Source organism: Aspergillus terreus, genomic scaffold (assembly GCF_000149615.1).
Source record: "Aspergillus terreus NIH2624 scaffold_12 genomic scaffold, whole genome shotgun sequence".
Taxonomy (NCBI): domain Eukaryota; kingdom Fungi; phylum Ascomycota; class Eurotiomycetes; order Eurotiales; family Aspergillaceae; genus Aspergillus; species Aspergillus terreus.
The window spans coordinates 804,894-828,852 of NT_165935.1; the positions used below are offsets into that span (position 1 = coordinate 804,894).

General features: G+C 53.7%; 7 protein-coding genes across 7 annotated transcripts; 5 read left to right on the forward strand and 2 right to left on the reverse strand.

The window, feature by feature from the left end:
- Nucleotides 1–1,143: 1,143 nt before the first annotated feature.
- On the forward strand, nt 1,144–1,975 carry ATEG_08276 (HAD family hydrolase; the record flags this gene model as incomplete). Its single annotated transcript, XM_001216897.1, has 2 exons — nt 1,144–1,152; nt 1,238–1,975. The coding sequence occupies 2 exons, from the start codon at nt 1,144–1,146 to the stop codon at nt 1,973–1,975; spliced, it is 747 nt and encodes a 248-aa protein (XP_001216897.1).
- Nucleotides 1,976–3,039: 1,064 nt separating this feature from the next.
- ATEG_08277 (MutT/nudix family protein) lies at nt 3,040–3,896 on the forward strand (the record flags this gene model as incomplete). The annotated part of the gene is made up of 4 exons (XM_001216898.1): nt 3,040–3,090; nt 3,185–3,277; nt 3,348–3,588; nt 3,658–3,896. 4 exons carry the CDS (start codon nt 3,040–3,042, stop codon nt 3,894–3,896), a joined length of 624 nt encoding a protein of 207 aa, XP_001216898.1.
- Nucleotides 3,897–5,231: 1,335 nt separating this feature from the next.
- Nucleotides 5,232–8,385, reverse strand: ATEG_08278 (glycoside hydrolase family 31 protein; the record flags this gene model as incomplete). The annotated part of the gene is made up of 4 exons (XM_001216899.1): nt 5,232–6,924; nt 6,988–7,158; nt 7,220–7,621; nt 7,691–8,385. The coding sequence occupies 4 exons, from the start codon at nt 8,383–8,385 to the stop codon at nt 5,232–5,234; spliced, it is 2,961 nt and encodes a 986-aa protein (XP_001216899.1).
- Nucleotides 8,386–10,187: 1,802 nt separating this feature from the next.
- On the forward strand, nt 10,188–12,158 carry ATEG_08279 (alpha-amylase A precursor; the record flags this gene model as incomplete). Its single annotated transcript, XM_001216900.1, has 6 exons — nt 10,188–10,445; nt 10,502–10,730; nt 10,806–10,944; nt 10,992–11,138; nt 11,185–11,425; nt 11,478–12,158. 6 exons carry the CDS (start codon nt 10,188–10,190, stop codon nt 12,156–12,158), a joined length of 1,695 nt encoding a protein of 564 aa, XP_001216900.1.
- Nucleotides 12,159–13,880: 1,722 nt separating this feature from the next.
- ATEG_08280 (uncharacterized protein) lies at nt 13,881–18,034 on the forward strand (the record flags this gene model as incomplete). Its single annotated transcript, XM_001216901.1, has 5 exons — nt 13,881–14,075; nt 14,126–15,864; nt 15,977–16,319; nt 16,398–16,661; nt 16,718–18,034. The coding sequence occupies 5 exons, from the start codon at nt 13,881–13,883 to the stop codon at nt 18,032–18,034; spliced, it is 3,858 nt and encodes a 1,285-aa protein (XP_001216901.1).
- Nucleotides 18,035–18,583: 549 nt separating this feature from the next.
- Nucleotides 18,584–21,255, forward strand: ATEG_08281 (F-box protein; the record flags this gene model as incomplete). The annotated part of the gene is made up of 3 exons (XM_001216902.1): nt 18,584–20,485; nt 20,542–20,664; nt 20,713–21,255. The coding sequence occupies 3 exons, from the start codon at nt 18,584–18,586 to the stop codon at nt 21,253–21,255; spliced, it is 2,568 nt and encodes an 855-aa protein (XP_001216902.1).
- A 405-nt stretch (nt 21,256–21,660) lies between these two features.
- ATEG_08282 (uncharacterized protein) lies at nt 21,661–23,260 on the reverse strand (the record flags this gene model as incomplete). Its single annotated transcript, XM_001216903.1, has 2 exons — nt 21,661–22,749; nt 22,814–23,260. 2 exons carry the CDS (start codon nt 23,258–23,260, stop codon nt 21,661–21,663), a joined length of 1,536 nt encoding a protein of 511 aa, XP_001216903.1.
- Between the last annotated feature and the right edge of the window lie 699 nt (nt 23,261–23,959).

Genomic DNA, 23,959 nt, shown 5'->3' on the forward strand with positions numbered 1-23,959 from the left:
AGTATAGAACATCCATTGTTCCTTCATAATATGACGAGAATATCAAGAGAAAAAGATGGGAATTGTCGCCAGTCATCAAATTCTGAGCCAAATGAACATGGGACGGAAAGCCCACCTCGATCAAAGTAGAGAAAAGAGGAGATTTGGTGCATCCGCAGACCCGTTTGGAGATTTCTAGTAGATACGGTGGGGCATTATTCTTTACTCCGTAGGCTACAATACGGAGGAGATTATCTATGCACTAGAGACTTCATGGCTTGATGTGTAACCAACGGTGAACATTGTATAGGAACAATGAAGAGTGAGTACTCAATGGAACGAAGAAGAGGCTTGACCACCGCCGCAACTACTCCGAGTAGGGTTAGTCTGGACTAGACCATGTCACGATAATAATAATTGTGCTCGTGGCTGGCATCGTCGGGTCCGTGACGGGCACTAGCCAGACACATGGTTGACTTGCCTGGGCATGGACGACAGTCCTCCGAATGAGCATCGGAAGAGAGAATGTCCTGTTTGGGCCTTGCGCATGATCTAGTCTTGCGGAGTATACGGGGTATTGAGCCTAGGTAACAATAGAATGTATACAATGCGATCAATGTATGTATATTATTGACACTGAGGAGTTAAACAATACCTGTACATAGACATAGACCTTTTAACTAATTTCTACCATGTACTCAGCCTACTCCTCTGTACAGAATAGTACCTAATAGGAAAAGGCTGATTCGGTGGTGTTCCATGGCGGCGGGGCCTTGCCACAACAGGACTAGTGGCATGGGTTGATGTCACCGACTGGAGGACCCGACGATGACCTCAGGAGGGAAACAAGAGAGAAGGGCAGGGCAGGGACTGTCTTTTTCCTTGGTTGGTAGTCTTACTTAAACCGCCGGAATTCCCTTCCCTTCTCTCCCTTCCTCTCCAATTCTTCCCCTTCAAATCCAATTCCTCAATTTTCCTGAATCCAATACCCTCCACATCTCTTTAGATCTCTTAGATCAGCCACACCCATCTCTTCCCTTCGGCTCATCTCCCGTCTCGTCCCCATCAACGTCCTCGTGACTTCCTCCATCTCCATCGCCACCCCGCGACCCTCCTCTTCCGTCCAATCCTCTTCAGCCTCTTCAATCTATCACCCCAGCCACCATGCCCAAGGTAAGCTAGTCTATCCCCCAAGCCCCGTAGGGCGATGGCCTCTATCAATCAAGACCCACTTCCCTAACCGCCATTCCTATATCAGATCACCGAGATCTTCTTCGACTGCGACAACACCCTTGTCCTGTCAGAGGAGCTGGCCTTCGAGGCCTGCGCCGATCTCGCCAATGAGATCCTCGAGAAGCGCAACATCCCTGATCGCTACACTGGCGAGCAGCTCATCCAGGATTTCGTCGGCCAGAACTTCCGTGGCATGATGATCTCCCTCCAGGCCAAGTACAAGTTCGAGATGGAGAAGGACGAACTTGAAGAATACGTCAAGAAAGAAGAAGACAAGGTCATTGCCAAGCTGAACGACAAGGCCCAGCCCTGTGTCGGCGCCAACGAGGAGCTCCAGAAGCTGTACGACTCCGGCAAGTACGACCTCGCTGTTGTCTCCTCGTCCGCTCTTCGCCGTGTCCAGGCCTCCATCAAAAAGGTTGGCCAGGACCAGTACTTCGCCCCGGACCGCGTCTTCAGTGCCGCCTCCTCCCTTCCCAAGCCTACCTCCAAGCCGGATCCCGCCATCTACCTCCACGCCCTGGAGGTCTGCGGCAAGAAGGCTGAAGAGACCGTCACCATCGAGGACAGCAAGTCTGGTGCCCTGAGCGCCATCCGCGCCGGTATCCCCGTCATCGGTTACGTGGGCAGTTATCCCGGTGACGACAAGAAACTCGAAATGGCCCAACGCCTGGAAGAGTTGGGCGCCAAGGTCATCATGAAAGACTGGTCCGAATTCGAAGATTGCCTTGCGCAGATTGAAAAGATCCAGGCCAGTCTGTAGACCGATGATCCCTTGATCCCCCAATACCCCCTTTCTTTACGGACACGAAGTCATGATAGCACGCGCATTGTCGGTCTGGAGCATGGTCTTTTCTAATTCTAATCCCGCGTCAACTGCGACACGCGCGGGACTCGTCACTGCATGATCACCCGATGTTGACCATCCTGTGTGAAGCATATTCACCATTTCTTTTCCTTCAGTCTCTTCCCATTGTTGTCAACCCGGGAGATCTGCATTACTATTAAATTTTCTAGCATAGACAGGTTTTGCCAGCGATCAACGCTGAGCATTGACGAGCCTGTAGAAATATAATAGATTCTCCACGATCCGTGCCTTTGTAATAGTGATCCTGTAGCGTCTGGTAGGAATCTATCCCTGCACTCGTAGAAAATCCGGGGAACATGCATTCATGTCACCTGACTGAATATGCTTTTTACGCAGGGTAGGTGCTTAGACCTGCAGTTCCCCGTATGCAGCTTTGCGTTTTCCTCGGTCTCGAGGTCGGTTTACGACAGTCTGCACTCGGACTGCCTGTACGAATGCCCAACGAGCGTTACGAGCGTTATCAGCGTATGCGCTGTCCACTATGGCCAGATCGACCTCACCGTAAGGGATTTGGGGTTACATGTGAGTGAATTTAGAATGGTCTGGATCTTGTCACTAATGCTAGGAACTTTCTCTATAGAAGTAATTTCAAGTATCGCACTATATCAGAAGTCTCTAGAACCCATAAGGCATACCTATCGAGGGTCGAAGATATATCTGGGGATAATACTAGACCAATGACTCCACGAAATCCTTTACAACCCCCATGTATATAGGTATGAAGCGCATCAAAATCCTGCCAGCTCATAAATATGAAGAAACAGATAGTACTGTTCTGAACAACACTGGGATCATCGGGCAAACATGCAGATCACCTGACCTAGGACCTAATCAGACCGATAACGATATCGTCCGGTGTCCCACCTCACCGTTTACCAGTACACCTCCCCTCTACCTCCAGTCCGTGCTCCTCGACGCATTTTCACTCTCCCCCAAACCACTCACTCCTTGCATTGACCATGTCGGATCCCAAATACGGCCTGTCCAAGCACATCTCACGAGGTCCCTTGGTATGTTCTGGCCCCCCGCCACCAGAATGCGGGGTCTGTTGTGACCACCGCATCCGAACTATCCCCAATTGCGTGTTAACTTTGTCGGCGGTAGGACCCCAAGGAGGCCCGATGGACTAGACTGATCAAGACGACGTATCGGGACCCCAATGGCGTTGAGCGGACGTGGGAGTCGGCGGAGCGGCAGGTAAGCTCCCACACCGTGACTTGCAGCTCGTGCACTTGGGCTTGGAAGCCTCCTAACGTATGGATTTTAGACTCGCCCTGCAGATTGCGAAATCGACGGCGTCGGCATTGTCACCATCCTCAATAAGCCGACGGGCCCCGAGCTCCTCCTGCAGAAACAATACAGACCCCCCATCGACATGGTAGTCGTCGAGGTGCCGGCGGGGTTGATCGATGCCGGGGAGACGGTCGAGGAGTGCGCCGTGCGTGAGCTGAAAGAAGAGACGGGTTACGTGGGTGTTGCAGAGCAGACGAGCTGTGTTATGTACAATGGTGCGTTGCGCCCTGCCCCAGACCCAAGCTGCAGCTATCCCGACGAAGCTAAATGACCGTCATCTCCAGACCCCGGTTTCTGCAACACGAACCTCAACATGGTACATGTCCGCGTGGACATGTCCCTCCCCGAGAACCAGAACCCGAAGCCGCAGCTCGAGGACAACGAGTTCATCGAGTGCTTCACGGTGCCCCTGTCGACGCTGTTCGAGGAGATGAAGAAGCTCGAGAGCGAGGGGTATGCCATTGATGCGCGCGTGGGGACGATAGCAGAGGGCATTGAGCTGGCGAAGCAGCTCAAGCTGTAGTTCATGCCATAGACGTAACGACCATAGACATGAATCCACCAATACACCACCCCGCCCGGATACTCACACCCCGGACAGCGAGCGTAGCAAGCTACCTAGCTAGCTATATCTTCCCCTCCCCCCTCAACCCAGTATACAAAGCCCAAGCCGCAAGCGTCTTCCCATCGCGCGCCCCCTCCCTCCACAACTCCTGCAACGGCACAACCTTCAGCGTGATCTTCTCCCCATGCTGTCGTAACCCAGTCAACCTCCCCTGCAACGCCTCAATCTCCCCCCGCGGCATCCGCTTCTGACACAGGAAGATCGGGATGAACTCGTCGCTCCCCCCGGCAGACGGATACACCGCATCCTGCAGCGTCTCCGCTCCATCATCCGCACCGGTGCGCGCCATCGCCAGCGCCGTCATATCCACCAGCTCCTCCTGCGGTATCGTCAACCCGGTTTCCTCGTGGATCTCCTTCGCCGCCCCGCCGGCAAATGACCCGCTGTCGTCGAGCATGCCCGCGGGGATCTCCGCGAACGACAGCGAGCCCGCGGGAATACGTGGTTGGACGGTGAGAATGGCGCGCTTCTCGTCCTCGGCGGAGGGGAGCACATCGTCTGGTTGGAGGATGAGCTAGACGCGGTGTTAGAATGCCTGCATTCGTATTATCGTAAAGAAGGGAGGAAGGGGAGGCGCACTAGCATCGCGACGCTCCCGCCGCGAAGGAACACGCTGCCCGGGAGCGACTCGCCGCGGCCGTTGGACACGGTTGCGCGCAGCTTGACGAAGCCGAGTCGTCCGCCGCCGAAGTAGTCGACGGTTTGGACGTGGATTTTGCGGAGGGTGTAGGGGTCGGCGTGGAACTCGTGCGAGGGGTTTTGTTGGCGTTGGAGGGAGCGTTGGAGCGTGGAGAGCCAGGTTTTGAAGGCGGGGAAGTGGAGGAGCTTGTCTTTTGGGAGGTCGGGGGGACATTCGACTGAGACGGGGGTTGGGGTGTGCTCGTTTGTGATTGTGAAGGTTGATAAAGACATGATGGAGGATTTGCGGATGAGTGGTCGTAGGGAGAGGGATGGCTGGAGGTGCCGGAGGAGGAGTCCTGCTGACCGCATATATGTGATGCGATGCCAGTTGTAGAGGTGATGGGGGACGATGCGAGATGGTTGAAGGATAGCTTAAGGGACAGGGAGCTGCCGATGACGTATGATCAACACGGCCCTCGGCTCAAGTTACCGAACCCTATCTTCAACCACATACAGAACTACAGCCAACATATTATTCAAGTCAACTAAATCATATACATATCTAGCCCTGGCTACATGGAATCTCACAATAACCACAGTGACGATCCAAGTCTACCACTCCAGCACCCAGTCATTATGCCACGCGCCCTTCTTGGTCTCTCGCTTCAAACCAGAAATACTAAGAACGTGAGAAGTCGAGTTATAATGAACAGACTGGTGGTGGACGGGACGCCCATTAAATCGGACCTTAGCCGGGGCATGTTCGACGCCCAAAATTGCGATCTTCTCCAGCGCATTGCTTTCGACCCATGACCCAGACGCAGTAGCCACCAGCTTCGACCTGCGAGCAACCAAATCAACCAACAGACTAGCCTCAGGATTGATCGACTCCCCATCATCCATATACAGACTGCCCGACGCATGGCCATTGGCATCCAGCGCGACAATCAATGACCACGGGGTACTGCGCGCCTCGCGGGTCGTCAGCGCCGGCTGCTGCATGGGGAGGATGTGGCCTCCGCGGATGAACACAGGAATATGACCCAGCGGCGCGTCGATGGTGGTGTTCACGCCCGGCTGGGCATAAGTCACCGCCGTCTGGGTGTACCAGTCATACCACTTCTCCCCGTCCTCCAGGCCGGGGAAGACTCCCTGAACCGTCGTGGCGAGCGGTTCGAGAACGGGGACGATCATGAGTGCGGGTCCGAGCAGGAACTGCGTTTCCACCGCCGCTAGCGACGGGTCGTTGGGGTATTCCCAGGCCAGCGCGCGCATGACGGTTGCGCCGGTGGTGTGTGCCTCTTGCATGAGGGTATACAAATAGGGGAGGAGTGCGTAGCGGATTTTCATGGCGTCCTGGGAGGCCTTGATCACGGAAGACCAGCGGTATGGCTCTTGGGGAATCGCGGCGAGGCGGTTGTGGTTCCGATAGAAGGGGAAGAACGCAGACAGCTGCATCCAGCGATTGCAGAGCTCTTCATCCGTATTGCCGTCAAAGCCGCAGGTGTCAACGCCGAACATTGGGAATCCGTATAGGGAGAACTGGAGGGCCTGTGGGATCGAGTAGTACATATATGCCCACTTCGCGTAGTTGTCGCCGCCCCAGTGGCCAGCCCATTTGCCCGACCCTGCAAAGGTCGAGCGGCCGATGATGAAGGGGCGCTTGGTAGGGTGCACCGCGAGCAAGCCCTTATATGTTGCGTTGATGATTTGGTGGCCGTACAAGGAGTGAACGTCGTACTCGACCGTGCCGTCAGCATGCGTGGCATTGGGAGAGACAGCGTGCACGGCGAGGTCATGTCCCGTTTGGACGTGGTTGAGGACGTATGGCGGCCAGTTGATATCCCTAACACCCGGGGTCGGGGTGGTCCGCAGGTACGGCGTAGTGGTGGTGGGAGCCGGCGGTTGCGTGGCAGAGTTCGCAGCATCTTGACTCGATGCCGCTGCTGATGCAGAGGCCGCTTCGGTCGCATTCGTGATGTTGAATGCTTCGGGGTAGTCGAAGAGGAGATATCCCGGATCGCCAGGCAGTTTGAATGGGGGGTGCGCAGGGTTCAGGTGAACCGAGCCGGAGCCACAGCTGCCGACGCAGAAGGAGGACGCCTCGTTCATGTCCATCCAGATGCCGTCAAAGGAGATCTTGTCATGGTACTTGACCAGCTCATTTGCCCAGTACTCTACAGCATTGGGATGGTGGAAGTCAGTGAAGACGGTATAACCGGGCCAAACAGAGCCGATGTAAGTGCTACCATCAGGGTTCTTGAGCCAGACGTCAAGCTCAGTACCCCGAGTATATGGCTCGTACCTATGCACAGTTAGCATGGTAGTTCCGTCGTGAGGGATGGAGGTCTAAACGGAAGGGACCTACGTATCAGAGGCGTTGTCGGGATTAGGGATGTAGATTCCAGTGTCGAGAATGGGCACGTAATGTCGCCCAGACTGATGGAGCTTGTCCAAGAATGCCTTGCCTTCTTCGTACGAGAAGGCGTATGGGTCATTCTCAAAGTTGCGATACGACTTCATGTAGTCGATATCGGTCCTGTTTTTGAATTCCTGTTAGCCAGAATGCAAGCAAGATAAGCCATCCACGTTTCCCCTACCAGATAGTTTCCAGAGGGATATTGAATTTCTCGAAATTTGCGACGACCTCCTCTAACTCGGTCCAATTGCGGTAGCCCCAGCGCGACTGATGGTATCCCAGGGTGAAATACTGCTGCATCGCTGGCAAGCCGACGGTGCTACGCAGGTAGCTTTTAGTCACCTCTGTGGCGGACGGTCCGGCATAGAAATAGAGATCGATGCTGCCGCCAATTGTGCGCCAGGTCAGACTCCGAGGCTGCAGCTTCACCTCCTGGCCATGGGCGTTTCTCAAGAACACTCCATGGGAGAAGGACAAATGCTTTTTCGAGGGAGGCTGGCCATCGACGGGAGTGTAGGGTTTGCCTGACGAGGCTTCATAGTACCGCGTATCAAGATAAAAGGGCTGGTGGCCATAGAGATTACTAGTTCATGACGTGTCAGTAGTATGCACCAAGACTGGTATGTTTCTCACTCTTCCAAGGGTTCCTTACCTATCAAACGGGTCACCAATATCAGCGGCATACGTAGTTATGGTCATGTTGTTAGGAAGTCGCAATCCCTGGATGCGCTCCCCGAGACCGTAAAGGTTATAGTCTTCAGGCAAAGCAGTGACGAATTCGATGAATTGATTTTCGTAGACCAGCTTTGTCCCCTCGGTGTCAAACAGAACATCCCCAGTCGCCTTCCGAGTCACCTTGAAGCTGAAGGTGGGCTCGTTGGACCAGGTTACCGCGAGCTCGCTCTTCTCGAGACACATACCTTCCTCGGCTTTAGGCTTTGGGACGAGGCTGTCGGGGATGAGATACCATGTTGACTGCGAAGGTTGGATATTGGCCGGAACGATTTCCACGTTCACTCGATCACTGGCTTGATACTGGACAGAGAATCGTAGATTCTCGATATCGGTACCGTAGACATTGCAAGCGGACCCAGCAAGTTTGAGAGACGCAGTCAACCCGGACTTGGTGTGCTGCACATCATATGCTGAGTACCCAGGACAGACTTCCTGTGCATTAACGGCTTGTGGGTCATCGATGTTGGCGATTAGATTCTGGCCGTTGGTGACCTCAGACGGAATGGTATACTGGGCATCCTGGCCGGTGCTCGTTGGGGTGGGAGCAGCAAGGCCATAAGCCCCGAGGACAATCCCAAGCGTAGAGAAGACCTTGAGCGAATGTTTCGCCATGTTGGTTCAAGTCAGGTACTGGTTTCTAAGGTGGTAGACAATGTATCTCCAGGTGATGGCCGCAGACTTTATATGCGGGTTGCTCGCTTGCATCTAACATCCAAACAACGACCATGACTATGTCCTGATGCCGTGATGCTTCATTTCGAGCTCACAATGTATACCCGTATAGTAAATCTCCGTCCTGGCCGACGCTATACCAATGTCAGCTTCGCCCTTCGTGTTCGGGATTCCTCCATATTCTTGGCGAGCCCAGATGGAGTCCTCCAGGGAGCCGCCTACGCTCTGAGCGAAGCAAATACTGCTGTCGGCGTTCATGTTGGCCAAGGATTCATAAGAAGGCTTTTCGTACTTGCCAAGTCGATTTTACCCAGTGGTACGTTCTCCGCTTCAAATGACATCAGGAGTCTTCTATATACAATGCTTGTAGAGCTGTAGTCGACTGACAGTTATCATTGGGCGGAATTTCCGACTATTCCCCGATGCCTGCAAGAGAGTAGTAGGATCATATCTTCCAGGAGGCGGATAATATCCAGGTAATCTTAGAGTGCCGAAACACGGGGACAGTCGATATGCATGCAAGAGTATGGATTTCTAAGCACGCGAGGATAATTTAAGGTCAAAGGATCGCCTGCCATTTGGACCCTTAACGTAGTCTGGATCAGTGATTTGCTCAGTCTTCCGATTATCGTCCGTCTCATCAATCTATATAAGCTTTCCGTCTTCAGCCACCGCAGCCACCGATGCCACCTTTTGATAGAATGCGGCCGTTTTGATCAGGTGGCATGCTCTTCGGCGTCAATTCGGCATCATTGCGGACCGGGAGGAGCGGAGATGGCCATGATTCCAACATATTCCTTTATCTCAGAGCCTGAAAGTGCTCGTATTGCAACCCAGGTTGCAAGCCAAATCGAGTTACTCCGGCGGAGGGCTGGACAAGTCGGATCTAGACTTCCGGTTTCCCCACGGAGACACGTGGGGATGAAGTCTGGGGAAAATGTACCAGGCCCTCTCCCCGGATATCCCAGTTGGCTATTCCGTGACCAATTTCAGAAGAATGATACTGGTGCTTGGCAGGCAAACTTTGAAACGAGACATCTTTGCAGGATATGCAGAATATACACCACTCGGAGTCACCGTCGGAGCGTAGTATTGGTGTTGAGTGATAGTACTGCCTGACGATCTGCACATCTCGTATGGTTCCATAAGCAGCACGAGAAGCATTTAATTGAATTCGACACGGACGAGAGCGTACTGAGAATACCGAGACGCAGTGATAGGCCAGAAGCCTCGTATATCGGACTTGCTTAATTTCTGTTATTCCAACCAGTCTGTAGCAGCTGTTGACATGGGCTGGGTCAGGCATCCGCCCGGGGAAGGACCGACTATAAATCGGCACCATCGCGACGTTGAGTCCGGACTCCCACCATGATCGACTCAGAAGGCTGTCCTATTTCATTGCCACAGATTCGAATATGAAGCTTTCATTTTTCACCTTCACGGCAGCTCTGACCCTGTTGGGAAGAGGGGTGGTTGGATTGAGTGCTGCGGAATGGCGCAGTCAGTCCATCTACTTCCTCATGACGGACCGGTTTGCCAGGACAGATGGTTCGACAACGGCCCCGTGTGATCTTGGGAAAAGAGTGAGTAGATGTCCGCCCGGAAACACAAGCCCGACGGCTGAGAATATTACAGGCGTATTGCGGTGGTAGCTGGCAGGGCATCATTGATCATGTAGGTGGCTCAATTTTGTGTCGTACGGAACATGGCCCTGATTCTCCCAGTTGGACTACATTCAAGGCATGGGATTTACCGCCGTTTGGATCACGCCCATCGCGAAGCAGCTCCCACAGTCGACCAGCGAGGGAACGGGCTATCATGGCTACTGGCAACAGGACATGTATGTTCAGTTCCGATTCAAGCAGGGTTTACAGAGACTCAATGATGATAGATATGATGTGGACGAACATCTCGGGACGGCTGATGATGTCAAGGCGCTGTCAAAGGCCTTGCACGATAGGGGGATGTACTTTATGCTTGACGTCGTTGCCAATCATATGGTGAGACTGTTAGGTTCAACTTGACGTGCATCAACGAGTCTGACCTTATTGCACAGGGATACAACGGCCCTGGTAGTTCGACTGACTTCACCACCTTCAACCCCTTCAACTCGGCCTCCTACTTCCACTCCTACTGCCAGATCAGCAACTACAACGACCAAACTCAGGTTGAGAACTGCTGGTTAGGAGATGATACTGTCTCTTTGACTGATCTTTACACGCAAAAGACTGAGGTCCGGACGATCTGGTATGATTGGGTCAAGGATCTTGTTAGCAATTACACTGGTGAGTACGTCAATTCTTAACTCTGTGGGCCCTTGGGGTGACAGAAAATAGTCGACGGACTTCGTCTTGACACAGTCAAGCATGTCGAAAAGGACTTTTGGCAGGGGTACAGCCAAGCCGCCGGAGTCTATACGGTGGGCGAGGTCCTTCATGGCGATCCAGCGTATACCTGCCCTTACCAGGGATATATCGACGGCGTGATGAACTACCCTATGTACGTCGAACATTGTCGGCTAGTCACCTCCTCACTAACCAACATAGCTACTTTCAACTTCGCGAAGCATTCAAGTCCTCCAGCGGAAGTATTGCTAACCTGGTTAACATGATCAACTCGGTGTCCTCGAGCTGCCAAGACCCGACTTTGTTAGGAAGCTTTATCGAGAATCATGATAATGCTCGATTCCCTAGGTATGGTCCCGCACGGCCTGTCGGATAGTAATGCTGATAAGGGTAGTTTCACTTCTGATATGTCCCAGGCGAAGAGCGTCATCGCCTATGTCTTCTTCGCCGATGGAATCCCTATTATTTATGCCGGCCAGGAACAACACTATGCAGGCGGGGAGGACCCTTATAACCGCGAGGCTCTCTGGCTTTCAGGCTACTCCAAAGACTCCGAGCTGTACAAATTCATTTTGACGGCAAACAAGATCCGAAAGCTTGCGATCTCCAAGGATTCGAATTATCTAACCGCCCGGGTACGTATTCTTGGGCTCCGCTTGTTCTGGACAAAGTACTGACGACTAGTAGAACAATGTCTTCTATACCGATAGCAATACGATTGCAATGCGTAAAGGCTCTGGTGGCTCCCAGGTGATAACCGTCCTTTCCAACTCGGGCTCGAAGGGCGGTTCGTACACGCTCGATCTCTACAACCACGGGTACAGCTCTGGCACTGCACTGGTCGAGGTGTACACGTGCTCCTCCATCCAAGTGGGATCAAATGGCAACATCCCTGTTCCGATGGTATCAGGGCTTCCTCGGGTCCTTGTTCCGGCCTCCTGGGTCATGGGGAGCGGGCTGTGCGGAAGCTCATCAAGCACTACCCTGACTACTACCACACGAACCACTACGTCCACGGGCTCCGCGAGCTCAACGAGCGCTTGCACATCGGCTACTGCGCTTCCGATTACGTTTAACGAGAAGGTGACGACCTCGTATGGGGAGAGCATCTTCCTTGTTGGGTCTATTCCTCAGCTGGGGAATTGGAACACAGGAAATGCAGTCTCTCTTTCTGCGAGCGGGTATACTTCCACAAATCCCGTCTGGAGCGTAACGGTAAATCTTCCTGTGGGAACCTCCTTTCAATATAAATATCTCCGGAAGAACCAAGATGGCTCAGTGGTCTGGGAGAGCGATCCAAATCGGTCCTATACTGTGGGGAGTTCTTGTGCCGGGGCTGAGGCGTCGGCGAGTGATTCATGGAGGTGAGCGCTGGGTCGAATTGTGTAATGTTTGCGGAATGTGGCCATTTAAACCTCCTGTTAGACAAACAGTTCAAGGGAAATGAATTAGAGCCAACAGTCACATATATATGAAGTCTTGGTACTCCTGTGGATAAGACGGAGCGATCAGATCTGGTATGTTAGGCGCTTCCATCACTATCACTATCACTACCACTATCGCCATCACCATCACCAGCATCATCAACTATGGGTTCTACATCGCCTATTGCTCCCGAGCTGGAATGCGAGGAGAGGTCTGAGCTCATCCAGCAACTAAGCGACCTCCTTCAGCTTGAATACGTCGATAGTGCTACGTATGCGATGCTATGGTTTGCAGATCTGGAGGCCCTCCGCGCCCTTGTTAGCTATGCTTCTAAACAATTCATCAGAGAATCCATCAAGGCGGTGTTACAAAACACTCCTCATATGCGCTATTTGAAGATGTGGCTAGGCCGCCGGCTAGGAGCACCGCAAGTCCTCGACACTCCCGATCCTCCAGTCACAGAGTCCTCGCAGTCGTCTCGAAAGCGGCCGTCCTCCCCAACAGGTCCTCCACTAGTCCCCCGAGATTACGACGTGAGGGACCTCGCGGAGAAACCGTACAAGAATCTCTGTGTCCTCACGAAAATGGAGGAACCCCTGGAGGGCTGTCACATCTTCCCCTACTCAATTAGCCAAAATTCAAAGAATGATAGAATACAGTTTTGGGGGCGCCTGAAAAAAGGAAGAAGTTCCTGCTTTTTATGCCGGTGATTGAGAAGACAGTCGTTAAAACTCCATTAGGCGTAAGTACCTGATCCGCACATATCAACCCATCCAAGCATATCTTGGGGCTGTGGGCGTGGACAGGGAAGGAAATCATGGCGAAGAGACAGCAGTTTGGGAAACTCATTCCGCCTCATTGTAGTGTAAAAACCTGGGGGCCTATTTCGGCTAAAGAGCACCGTATCTAGGCACATATTCAAGGTTGCCTTCGGGTAAGGATTCTATGACGCCCACCAGACTTCCGCCTATGATGGTGCGGTCTCGTCTGCGCCGCAGTCACTGGGAGACGCTAGGTGATCCCGATTGGAGGCATCTCTGAATGTTGGTTCGAACCCCCTGTTTATCGAGATAACCGAGGGTGTGCTTGTCCCTGTTGGGGAGTCTCGGTAAATGATACATTGGATAGCAGCGCTTCATGAGAGAATTTACGGGGCTGTTATGCCTAGGTTGTTTACAACTTGTTGAGTCATGTTGATGGTACTGTTTGTATCTCAGACGACAGATATACTAAACTTGGACTCTCGTATGTTCCACACTCCAGCGGCTGCGGCAGAAAGTCGGGTTAGACCACCAGTTGACGATCACTGGCTTCAACATACCAACCCAACCAAAGGCACGAGACTGTAAATTGCGCCATCGCAGGGTTCATGAGATCCAAATGCAACGCCATGACCGGTTACATTGATGCTCGATGATTGTGGACACCCATTGACACGATAAGCTTACCGGGGACAGGGGTGAGTTGGCCATTTTGTCTCGCCTTGTTCCTTCGGCCTATCCCGCATGCACATGTCCCCAACTAATCCGTGGAAGTATTGCCTATGCGGAAGCGCTTCTATAATTATAGGCTGCACTCTTCTCCATGGCCTCGCAGCATCGAATTTCTCCGCTCTGGACTGTCAGAAGTGTCCCTTGAGAAGCATTGCGCGCTGAACCTCTCAAAATGGCGGAACCAGATAGTAACGTCGAAAAGGTCGCTGCTCAACGACAGTACATTGTACAGTCTCAGAAGTGGTCCTGGTCCCGCTTGCGACGGGGTAGGGCCCACCCGATCCCCAGCGAGCGTCAAGTATCGAAGGAATACGGAGCCGGATTCTGGAGTAAATTGACATTCTCTTGGATTAATGAGCACATGAGCGTACGTACCATATCGGCTTTGTGTAGTTTGACGCTGATTGACCCTCACAGACTGGATATCATAGACCATTGGAATATGAGGATATCTGGCTGGTGAACCCAGACCGTGCTGTCGTACCTCTGTCAGGGAAACTGCGAGAAAGCTTTCAACAGCGCGTGGCCCAGAATAAGAAGCATCCCCTGCTTGGAGCCATACACGATACATTTCGGCGCGAGATCTGGCTGGGCGGGATTTGCCGTCTGGTATCGGACGTCCTGTTGATATTTGCTCCCTTCACTCTCCGCTACCTGATTGCATTTGCGCAAGACGCGTGGAACGCACATCATAATGGGGAGCCCGTTCCCAACATCGGGAAGGGGGTAGGCCTCGTGCTAGGCATCCTCGGGATGCAGATTCTGCAAAGCTTAGGCGACACCCATTTTCTCTATCGGTCTATGGTCGTCGGAGGCCAGACGCGCAGTGTGTTGATCTCCGCCATCTTTGAGAAATCCTTACGCCTGTCTATGAGGGAAAGGGCTGGGGCGACAGGCAAAAGCCACTCAGGGTCAAAGTCTGAGGGCTGGACGAATGGTCGCATCATGAATCTCATGTCCAACGACACACAGCGCATCCTCCAGGCGTCCAACGTGGTTCACCTTGTCTGGACCAGTCCCCTGGCCATCCTGCTTGCTGTCATCCTGGTTATCATCAACTTGACTTATAGTGCCCTGCCGGGTGTGGGGTTCCTCATCATCGGCCTGTTCAGCCTGTCACGCGTAGTCAAGTTCTTAGCAAGCCGGAGAGATACTATCAACGCTGTTGCAGACCAGCGGGTGAGCCTGACTCAGGAGATCCTCCAAGGGGTTCGGTTTGTCAAATGTTTTGCTTGGGAAAGGGCTTTCCAAGATCGGTTGAACGAGATTCGAGCACAAGAGATTCGCTCGGTCCAGGTTTTGCTCATAACGCGGAGTGCCATTGGAGCAGTGTCGATGGCCCTTCCCATCTTCGCCACTCTTTTCGCATTCATCACGTTTGCACTTTCAAACCATGCTTTGGATGCAGCAACTATATTCTCGTCGCTTGCGCTTTTCAACTCCCTGCGAACCCCTCTGAACTGGCTTCCCGTCGCTATCGGACAGGTGATTGATGCACTAGCCTCCGTCCGGCGTATTGAAGATTTCTTAAAGGCAGAGGAACATGAAGAACAGGCGGTTTGGGACCTGAAAATGGCCGCTGCGGCGGAGCTTCGCAATGCCAGTTTTACCTGGGAGCGTGGTCTGAGTGCTGAAAAGGCAGTGGCATCTGAATCCGCCTCAGCGTCGCAGTCAGTCTTCCAGCTTCATGGATTGGATCTCACAGTCCAGCGAAACGAGTTACTGGCCGTTGTGGGTACCGTAGGCTCTGGCAAGACATCATTACTTGCAGCATTGGCCGGTGAGATGCGCCGCACAGGGGGGACGATGGTTCTCGGAGCCTCCAGAGCCTTTTGTCCACAATATGCTTGGATCCAGAATGCCACCGTTCGTGATAACATTGTCTTTGGGCAGCCGTTCGACTCGGATTGGTATCATGAGGTCGTGGATGCGTGCGCCCTGCGGGCGGACTTTCGCAGCCTGCCCGCAGGTGACATGACAGAAATCGGAGAGCGAGGTATCAATCTCTCTGGAGGTCAGAAGCAGCGAGTGAACCTGGCGAGGGCTGTCTATTCACGCTCAGACATCGTGCTCATGGACGATCCGTTGTCCGCGGTCGACGCCCATGTCGGCGAGCATATCTTCAAGCACGCCATTTGCGGCCTGTTGAAGGACAAGTGTCGTATTCTTGCCACCCATCAACTACATGTTCTCGACCGTTGTGACCGAGTGGCGCTGGTGCATGAGGGAAGGATCCAAGCTGTTGAAACGTATACCGATCTCCGCCAGCACTCCCCGGGACTTCAATCGCCTGATGGCTTTGAGCGTCCAGCGCGAGGAAGGGGAGGAAGAAGGGAAACCTAAGGACGAAAGGAACTCGGAAGATCGTATTGAACGTGTTGACACCAGCGTCTCCCTTCATGGTGATGGAGCGCTGATGACTGCAGAAGGCAAAGCGGTCAAGAGTGTACCATGGAGCGTCTATGTGGCGTACATCCGAGCATCGGGCAGCATTGTGAACGCCATCTGGATCCTCCTATTGCTTGTCAGTTTCCGAGGGGCGAATATTATGACCGGGCTGTGGTTGAGTTACTGGTCAGGCCAGGCTTTTGATCTAAGTCGGGGCCAATGGGTAAGACGAGTTTTCCTCAGGAGTGGTTAAGTGCTAATGGTATAGATCGGCATATACGCGGGACTGGCATGTCTCCAGGGAGTTCTCCTGTTTGCCTTTTCTCTCTGCACGAGTGTGGTTGGTACGAATGCAAGTCGCACGATGCTCAATCAGGCTACCTGGCATGTCTTGCGATCTCCCATGTCGTTCTTCGACACGACGCCTCTCGGTCGGATTACGCATAGATTCACCAAAGACATTGACGTGATGGATATGAGCCTGACAGACTCCTTGCGGATGTATCTTGTCGTGCTCAGTATGATCTTTGGCGTTTTTATACTTACCATTGCGTACTTCTACTATGTAGGGATCCGGCCCAGCCTGTATATACCATGGAGACCAACGCTAATCGCCTTTAGTTTGCCGCCGCTATTGTGCCCCTGGCAGTTCTCCTTGTGATCTGGACGGCGTACTACCGAGCCAGTGCACGTGAATTGAAGCGTTTCGAAGCTGTGCTGGACTCAAGCGTGTATGCGCGGTTCAGTGAAGCACTCGCGGGGACATCTAGCATTCGATCGTACGGGCGCCAACAGCAGTTCACCTCACGCATCCAGTCGGCTATCGATGATATGAATAGCGCTCACTTTCTAACATTTGGCAACCAGCGATGGCTTTCGTTGCGCCTGGACAGCATTGGTAACGCACTTGTCTTTACCAGCGGCATTCTTGTTGTGGCAGAGCGGTATAATATATCGCCCAGTATATCCGGCCTTGTGCTCAGCTACAGTCTCAGTATTGTACAGCTCATCCAGTTCACCGTGCGGCAGCTGGCAGAGGTGGAGAGCGCCATGAATGGCACTGAACGTATCCATGAATACACAGGGCTAGAGCCAGAGGCTCCGTTGGACTTGGGAATGGTGCGCCCGACCTGGCCTGAACAGGGCCACATCACCTTTGAGAACGTCGCAATGCGGTACCGTCCTGGGCTTCCGCTAGTCTTGAACAGACTGAACCTGGCCATTTCAGGAGGTGAGCGAATCGGAATTATCGGTCGAACTGGAGCGGGGAAGAGCTCCATCATTTCAGCGCTGTTCCGGCTGGTCAAGCTGGCGGAGGGCTCTATCACCATTGATGGAGTGGACATCTCTAAAATTGGCCTGCACGAACTCCGCGCACGCGTTTCCATCATCCCCCAGGACCCGACGTTCTTCCGGGGCACGGTGCGGTCCAATCTCGACCCGTTCAATGAACATACCGATGCTGAGCTCTGGAATGCCCTGCGAGAGAGCCATCTTGTGGGCGCAAATAACGCGAGCAACGAGCCCTCGCAAGAGTCGGAAAAGGCTACCTCCAGTATGTCGAAGATCACACTGGATGGACCCATGGACGAAGAGGGATCGAACTACTCGCTCGGACAGAGACAGCTTCTAGCCTTTGCTAGGGCTATGGTTCGGGACAGCCGGATCATTGTGATTGATGAAGGAACCAGCTCGATTGATGCCGAGACCGATACGAAGATCCAGGAGACGATTGTCAATAACTTCCGCGGAAAGACCCTGCTGAGTATTGCGCATCGTCTACGAACGATCATTGGATATGACCGTATTTGTGTCATGGACCAGGGCCAGATTGCAGAGCTGGGTCCGCCGATGCAGCTATGGAAGCAGATGGGAATCTTTCGTAGTATGTGTGATCGGAGTGGGATCCGGAGGGAGGATATTGAGGCTGGGAGATAGACTTGACGATCATCTACGATCATCTCACCTTGGTAGTAACGAAATCCATTGCTAATCCGCTTATGAGATGAAAAGCACTGTACCAGCCTTTGCGCTTTGTGTGGCACTGCTATTCGTTGGCAACGACTGCCCCGTGCACTAGTGGAAATAGTGGCACTGGCGGCGCTATCCATGGTTCTTCCGGGTTCGCACGGAGTGCTCGACATCGGTAGGAATGGGCTAGACAACGTCACAGCGCCATCATCCGCCAATTAGTGCCTCTCTCCACGCATGGATGCAGGCGAAGCTTTCCCCGGATTCGACTTGCGATGACTCCGCAGTTCGTGATGGTTGCTGGCATTCCTGCCCATCCTCACGTGGCCGTCCCCCCTTCCTGTCGACATCGGTCTGGCCTTGTCAAGTCACTTGGGTCTGCTTGAACTTACTATGTCCGCGGAGCTGTCAGCAAATTCCATGTATATATGGCGTCCTCCCTCACCCCTCCCGTCGTAGGCATTCTGCCGGACTCTGGGATTAGGTGTCTGCCATCACTGTGTGGACTGCGCATACATGGCGTCCGTTGCACCGACCGCCTTCTGCTCGCTCTGCGGCGTGGTGTTGGCCAATAATGGCGATCCAGGAATTCAAGCTCCCGGCCGGGGCTGGCTGGGCCTCGTCCGGGCTATCTATACACGATCCTCTCAAGCGGACGCTGCCAGAGTATCTGAACCTGGAGTTATTACAGGACACAATGTGCTGTCGATTCCGTCTTCGACATTACCTGGCGTAAGGCAGACCATCACGTTGTTTCGAAACCATGGCTCCGACTGGGGATATGGCCTCCACGAGGCGTGTTGGCAGTTGTTGCGTGCAGAGCTTGGTGGCAGAGTGGACGAGTCTGCGATCGCGATGTCCTTATTCCAGCAGTTTTATTGTACACCGTGTCCGCAGCACGCGTGCCTGGATTTTGGTCATGATTATGACAGTGCACTGTCCATCGGGCCTCTGGGACCAGCCAACTCTTCAGACGGATCTCACTTTACGTTCACTGACCCTCTCACCATGAACTTGTCTCAGATTGAACAGAATGCTCCCCCGTCGCCGTCATGGACCCGTCTAGATGTGGAAAGCGACAAGAGGTCGGCGTTTGGCAGATTGCCGACGGAGATCTTCCACGACATACTTCTCTACTTACCGCACACCGAAGTCAAACAGCTCCGGCTCGTCTGTCGAGAGCTGGCGACCTTAATATGCCCTGAGGCACTTCCCATGTCATTTTGGAGGGCGCAGTTCTGGCCCAGCCGCGTCTACGGTTTCATTTTCGCGGATACCAATCAGACAAGAGACTGGTCCAAAGCGTTTCGTGGTGTGACATGCGCACTCGGGAACGGCGATCCTGCACTCATCAACAGAAGGAGAATCGTTGGCTTGCTGAAACACGTCGCGGCCCTCGTCGAATTCGATGCAGCGTCGTCGCGCAGTCGTCCCAGTGGGACTGCGTTGTCCGAGCCGCTGAACATGCATTTCACCCCTGTAGTGGCGACCGACAGTGATCAAGGGGACAGACCGCAGTATGAGCAAACACCGTTGACTGGCCGCCGGTCTACTACTGGAGAGGATTCTCTCGCGTCGGACGATTGCCGTGAGGTCCACACCAGGAAGGCGCGGGTTCCCTTCCAAGGGGACGCAAGTTTTGCTATCTCGTTCGCCCCCTTTGGCCCCAGAACATACGTAACAGGCATCTCATGGACGGGAAAGGTCTGCGGTGGCGTTGGATATTGTCAGTCTCCACAGAACTCTTGTCAGATTCCGCCCGAGTCGTCCGTCGAGGCACTGCAAGTCACTTTCTGCACGCGGGGGTTGATCGGCATTAAATGGAACTTCACGGACGGGACCTCCTCTCCATGGATTGGGGAATCGCAGGGCAAGGGAGCAGCGCGTGGGATTTTGATTTTCCGCAAAGAGAACCAGATGGCTCATTTAGTGGTAGGGCTCGATGTATGTGTACCCCGAGGGGTTGGGAAGAGCGCCGTTCTGACAACAGAAAAGCACTATAAGATTGTCAGCATAGGAATCACATACGAAGGGAAGACGCGACATTTCCCGCACTGTCCTCCGGTGCTCACCGTTGCCTCTACTCTTTGGGTGCCTGACGTCCCTCGACATAAGCGCATCTTCAGCGAACTCACGCCGAATCACCTGCCACGGAGCACTTTTGCACTGCTGGATATTGACTTCGGCGGCCTGCAAGGGTCGTTGTTGGGATTGCTGACCAGGATGGTCGTCTTTGTGAGTACTTCGCCTTGTCCCATCGCCGGAATGGAGTTCTTCTATACGGATGGAAGCACGAGAAGCTTCGGTATGCGGGGACAAAGTGAGATCTCTTTCTACCTCGATGGCCCGGGGGGAGAACGGATATCAGAGGTGATTTTTGTCGATGATGGCACCCAGCCTGGTCTCACAGGCTTCACGGTCAGTGTCTCCCGCTCCGTCTACATAATTCATGCACTTTCCTGACTCCAACCCAGGTGTTGACGAACTTCGGTCGCCGCATGGATTTCGTCACGCTCCGATCTCTCTGTCAGGACTCATCCAAAACATGCTCCCACAAACCGCCTGACGGTTATGTGATGACGGGATTTGCGGCCACAGTGGGTATCTACTTTCTCCGGTGTTGATGTTTACTCACAATGGTGCAGAGCCAAGACGACCACTTGGTCCAACTAGGCATCCAGAGCCAACCAGCCACGACGCGTCTAGTTCACACGCTAAGCCTGGACTTCTGCAACGCACGCATCAGGCCGGACAGCATGTGGAGAAAAAGCGTCTGCGACTACCATACCTACGCTTCCCTTCGAGGGGTGCGCCGGATTACGGCGTTCGTCGGCATGAAAGAACGCAGTCGACTACCATCGGATATCTGTGGCCTGAAGGTCGACTATCACGACTGTCGTGCACCAAGTGTTGTTGGCCAGTTGATGCAGGAGGCCAATTCGGTTGACCTCTTCCGCCACGAGTGCATCCAGGCCATGACGATATGGATGACGGGAGTCTCGCCTCTTCCACCAGAAACAGACCAGATACCGAAGCAAGGGAAAGTGGTCGCTGCTCGCATCGAGACAACACTTGGCCATACAGCCGATTTCGGCCCATACGGGTCGGAATATCCCCCGATGGATGGCTGCGTAGGATATCGCTATGAGGCCGAAGGCCGTAATACACTGGTGGCTGACCCCTACTGATTGGTCGATAGCATAAGAAAAACTAACGTCTTCTAGACCGATATCTCCTGGATCCTCAATACTAACTATGATCGTGTTCAAATCCGCCGTACGTGGGACGGCCTGGGATCCTGGAACCAGGTGGCAGAACCGCCCAAGCTCGAACCTGAATCTACCAGTTTGCTGCCTGGTCCCATCACCATCTACAGAATGTTGAGGGATATGGCTCTAAATGTAATGCTGTATGCCATATGAGCCTGTTTTACGGACGTGGTTTTGCAGATACCCGCCCAATGACCGTTATTGAAATGATTCATGAAGACCACGCGATACGTAGGCAATTATCTAGATGAAAGCAGCACGCGGTCCTCCACCACATAACATACGTCTATCCCATAATAATCATACACTCATCAGCACCTTGGACTATAACTGGAACGCCTTCCTCAGTCGTTTCTCATACTTCTCGCGATCCTTCACCTTGCCCTGCACAAACTTCATAGCATCGACCTCCCAGTACGCCATGATAATGCGAAAGAAAGCCGGGTCGTCCAGATGCTCCTCCGCAAAGCGCGGCTGAATGTAATCGTAGAAGAGTTTAAACAGGCCCAGGGGACTATCCAGCGCCAGCGCATACCAGAACGTGCCTCGCTCCCACCCTTGTCGCAGGGTTGTATGCAGGGGTAGTCTATCACCCTTGACGATGCCACAGACACGCTTGTTTTCCTCCTCCGCAAGAGCGTTCACAAACTCCTCATGGACATTTTGATACTCATCCACGTCGATCCCATCAATGGGCTGGTTCGCTAGCCAATACGGCGGATGAATCAGCTCCACCGGCCGCGAACACGTCCACTCCAGATCAACCAGACACTTCACATTCCACTCCTCATCGACGAAGATGTTACTCTGGTGCAGATCCGTGAAGCTGAGGTAGAACGGGCCGTCGCGGAGCTCCCGCCGAAACATGGCCGGGTAGACCGTGCGCATGGCCGTCAGCGCAGACATCTGGTACAGACAGTCCTCGACGTCGTGGACGGCGTTGGGCTGTGCGCGCAGGCGGTTCTCGTGGAACGCGAGGACGTCGTGGATGTAAGTGTCCGCAGTGGCGTAGGTGAGATCGCGCGGGATGTCGACGGGGATCTTCTGGTTCTCGAGGTCGTGAATTTCCAACGTGAGTGGGCGGTTGTTGAGCTGCAGGAAGCCGTGTTCGTCGATGGTGAAGGACCCGATGCGTGGGAGTGGGATGCGCGCCGCGGCGAGCATGATGCGCGACAGCCCGTGGAACAGGTTGCTGCGCCGGTGGGCGTCTGTGCGGCCGGCTTCCCATGACTCGGAGAGCATGTTTCCGTGGATGTACTCCATGAGGAGGTAGCTGACGCCGTCGGGGCTGGGTTTGCGGCTGGGGTGTGGCACGTAGCGCGATGGGAGCGGGCGGCCGAGCCACCGGCGGACTCGGCGGCGGATGTAGAAGAGCATCCGCGTGAAGAACGGGAGGTTGTCGCATACGGTGAACTACATGGGCTATGAGCGGGGTACGTCTCTACGGGTGTGGTTGGCGGCGCGACGGGAGACGTACTTTCTTGCCGGATGACAGGCCAAACCCGTACAAGGCCGGGATCGGGATGTCGGGGCAGTTCTCCTGGAGCCAGGCATAGGTGCCTGCCTCGCAGCGGATCTTTTCGTCGGCATTGCCGGGGTTGGTCTTCTCGCCTACGCGGTACGGCAGCGGGAAGCGGATCATGACGCGCTGGGCGGCGGCGTGGCCGCGCACGTCGATGGGAATGCACAGATTGAAACTCCCATGGCGCCACTCCTGAGGGTCGGCGATGGTGCACGCGTCGGCGGATGGAAGGTTCAGATGGTGGACGACGATCTCCTGGACGAGCTCGCGGTTCTTGTACAGATGGTTAAAATAGCGGGTCTTCTGGTCCCAGTAGCCCAGCTCATGCAGGATGTTTGACTCGCAGCCCTTGGCGGCGGAATAGGTGATGTCGCCGTTTAGGAGGCGACGGCTGTTTAACATGGTGTGGAGTTCAACTTTTTTGCATTACCTCTTCTGGCTACCTTATTTGGTGGTTGGGTGTTCCGATGTGGGGAATTGATGTTTTGGACCTTTACATACTGGTTGTATGTATGGGAGAGGTGGGAAGGTGGTCTAGCGACGCTTTGATTAGTATGCTCTGGTAGACCCGGGTAGGTGCATACCAAGGAAAGCCCTGAAACCGTTCAATGGCAGAAGATGGATTGTTTGGGAAAGGTTGAAGCTTTCCAGGAATTCAGGAGAATCGCGATCGTGTTTGTCTTGTTTGTGCTGTGGGTCGTAAACAAGCCGAGGTTATTCTGTCCACAGCTTCATGTTATACTTGGGCTAGCATCATATTATCACGCAAACAGGAATGGATATTGTATAAGAGACAACTAAAAGAAAAAAACATTCCAATATCTATTATATCCCACCTATTCTATCTAATACTCCACAGCATCCAGTGAACTCATCTTAGCTTCACCATTACGGCTACTAGACTCCAACACCGCGATGAGGTGCGAGTTCGTCGTTGGAGGACCGGTCCGAAGACACGGCCGTTCCCGCTACCGGTGAACACGACGGCGGCTAAGGCAGAAGGTACGTTCGCACGTCCACGTTCATGTCAAAGCTCACTATCCGAAGTGTCCGACTATGCGGGAACCTCCTCGCTGTTCAGGCCCTCGATTAGCCAGACAT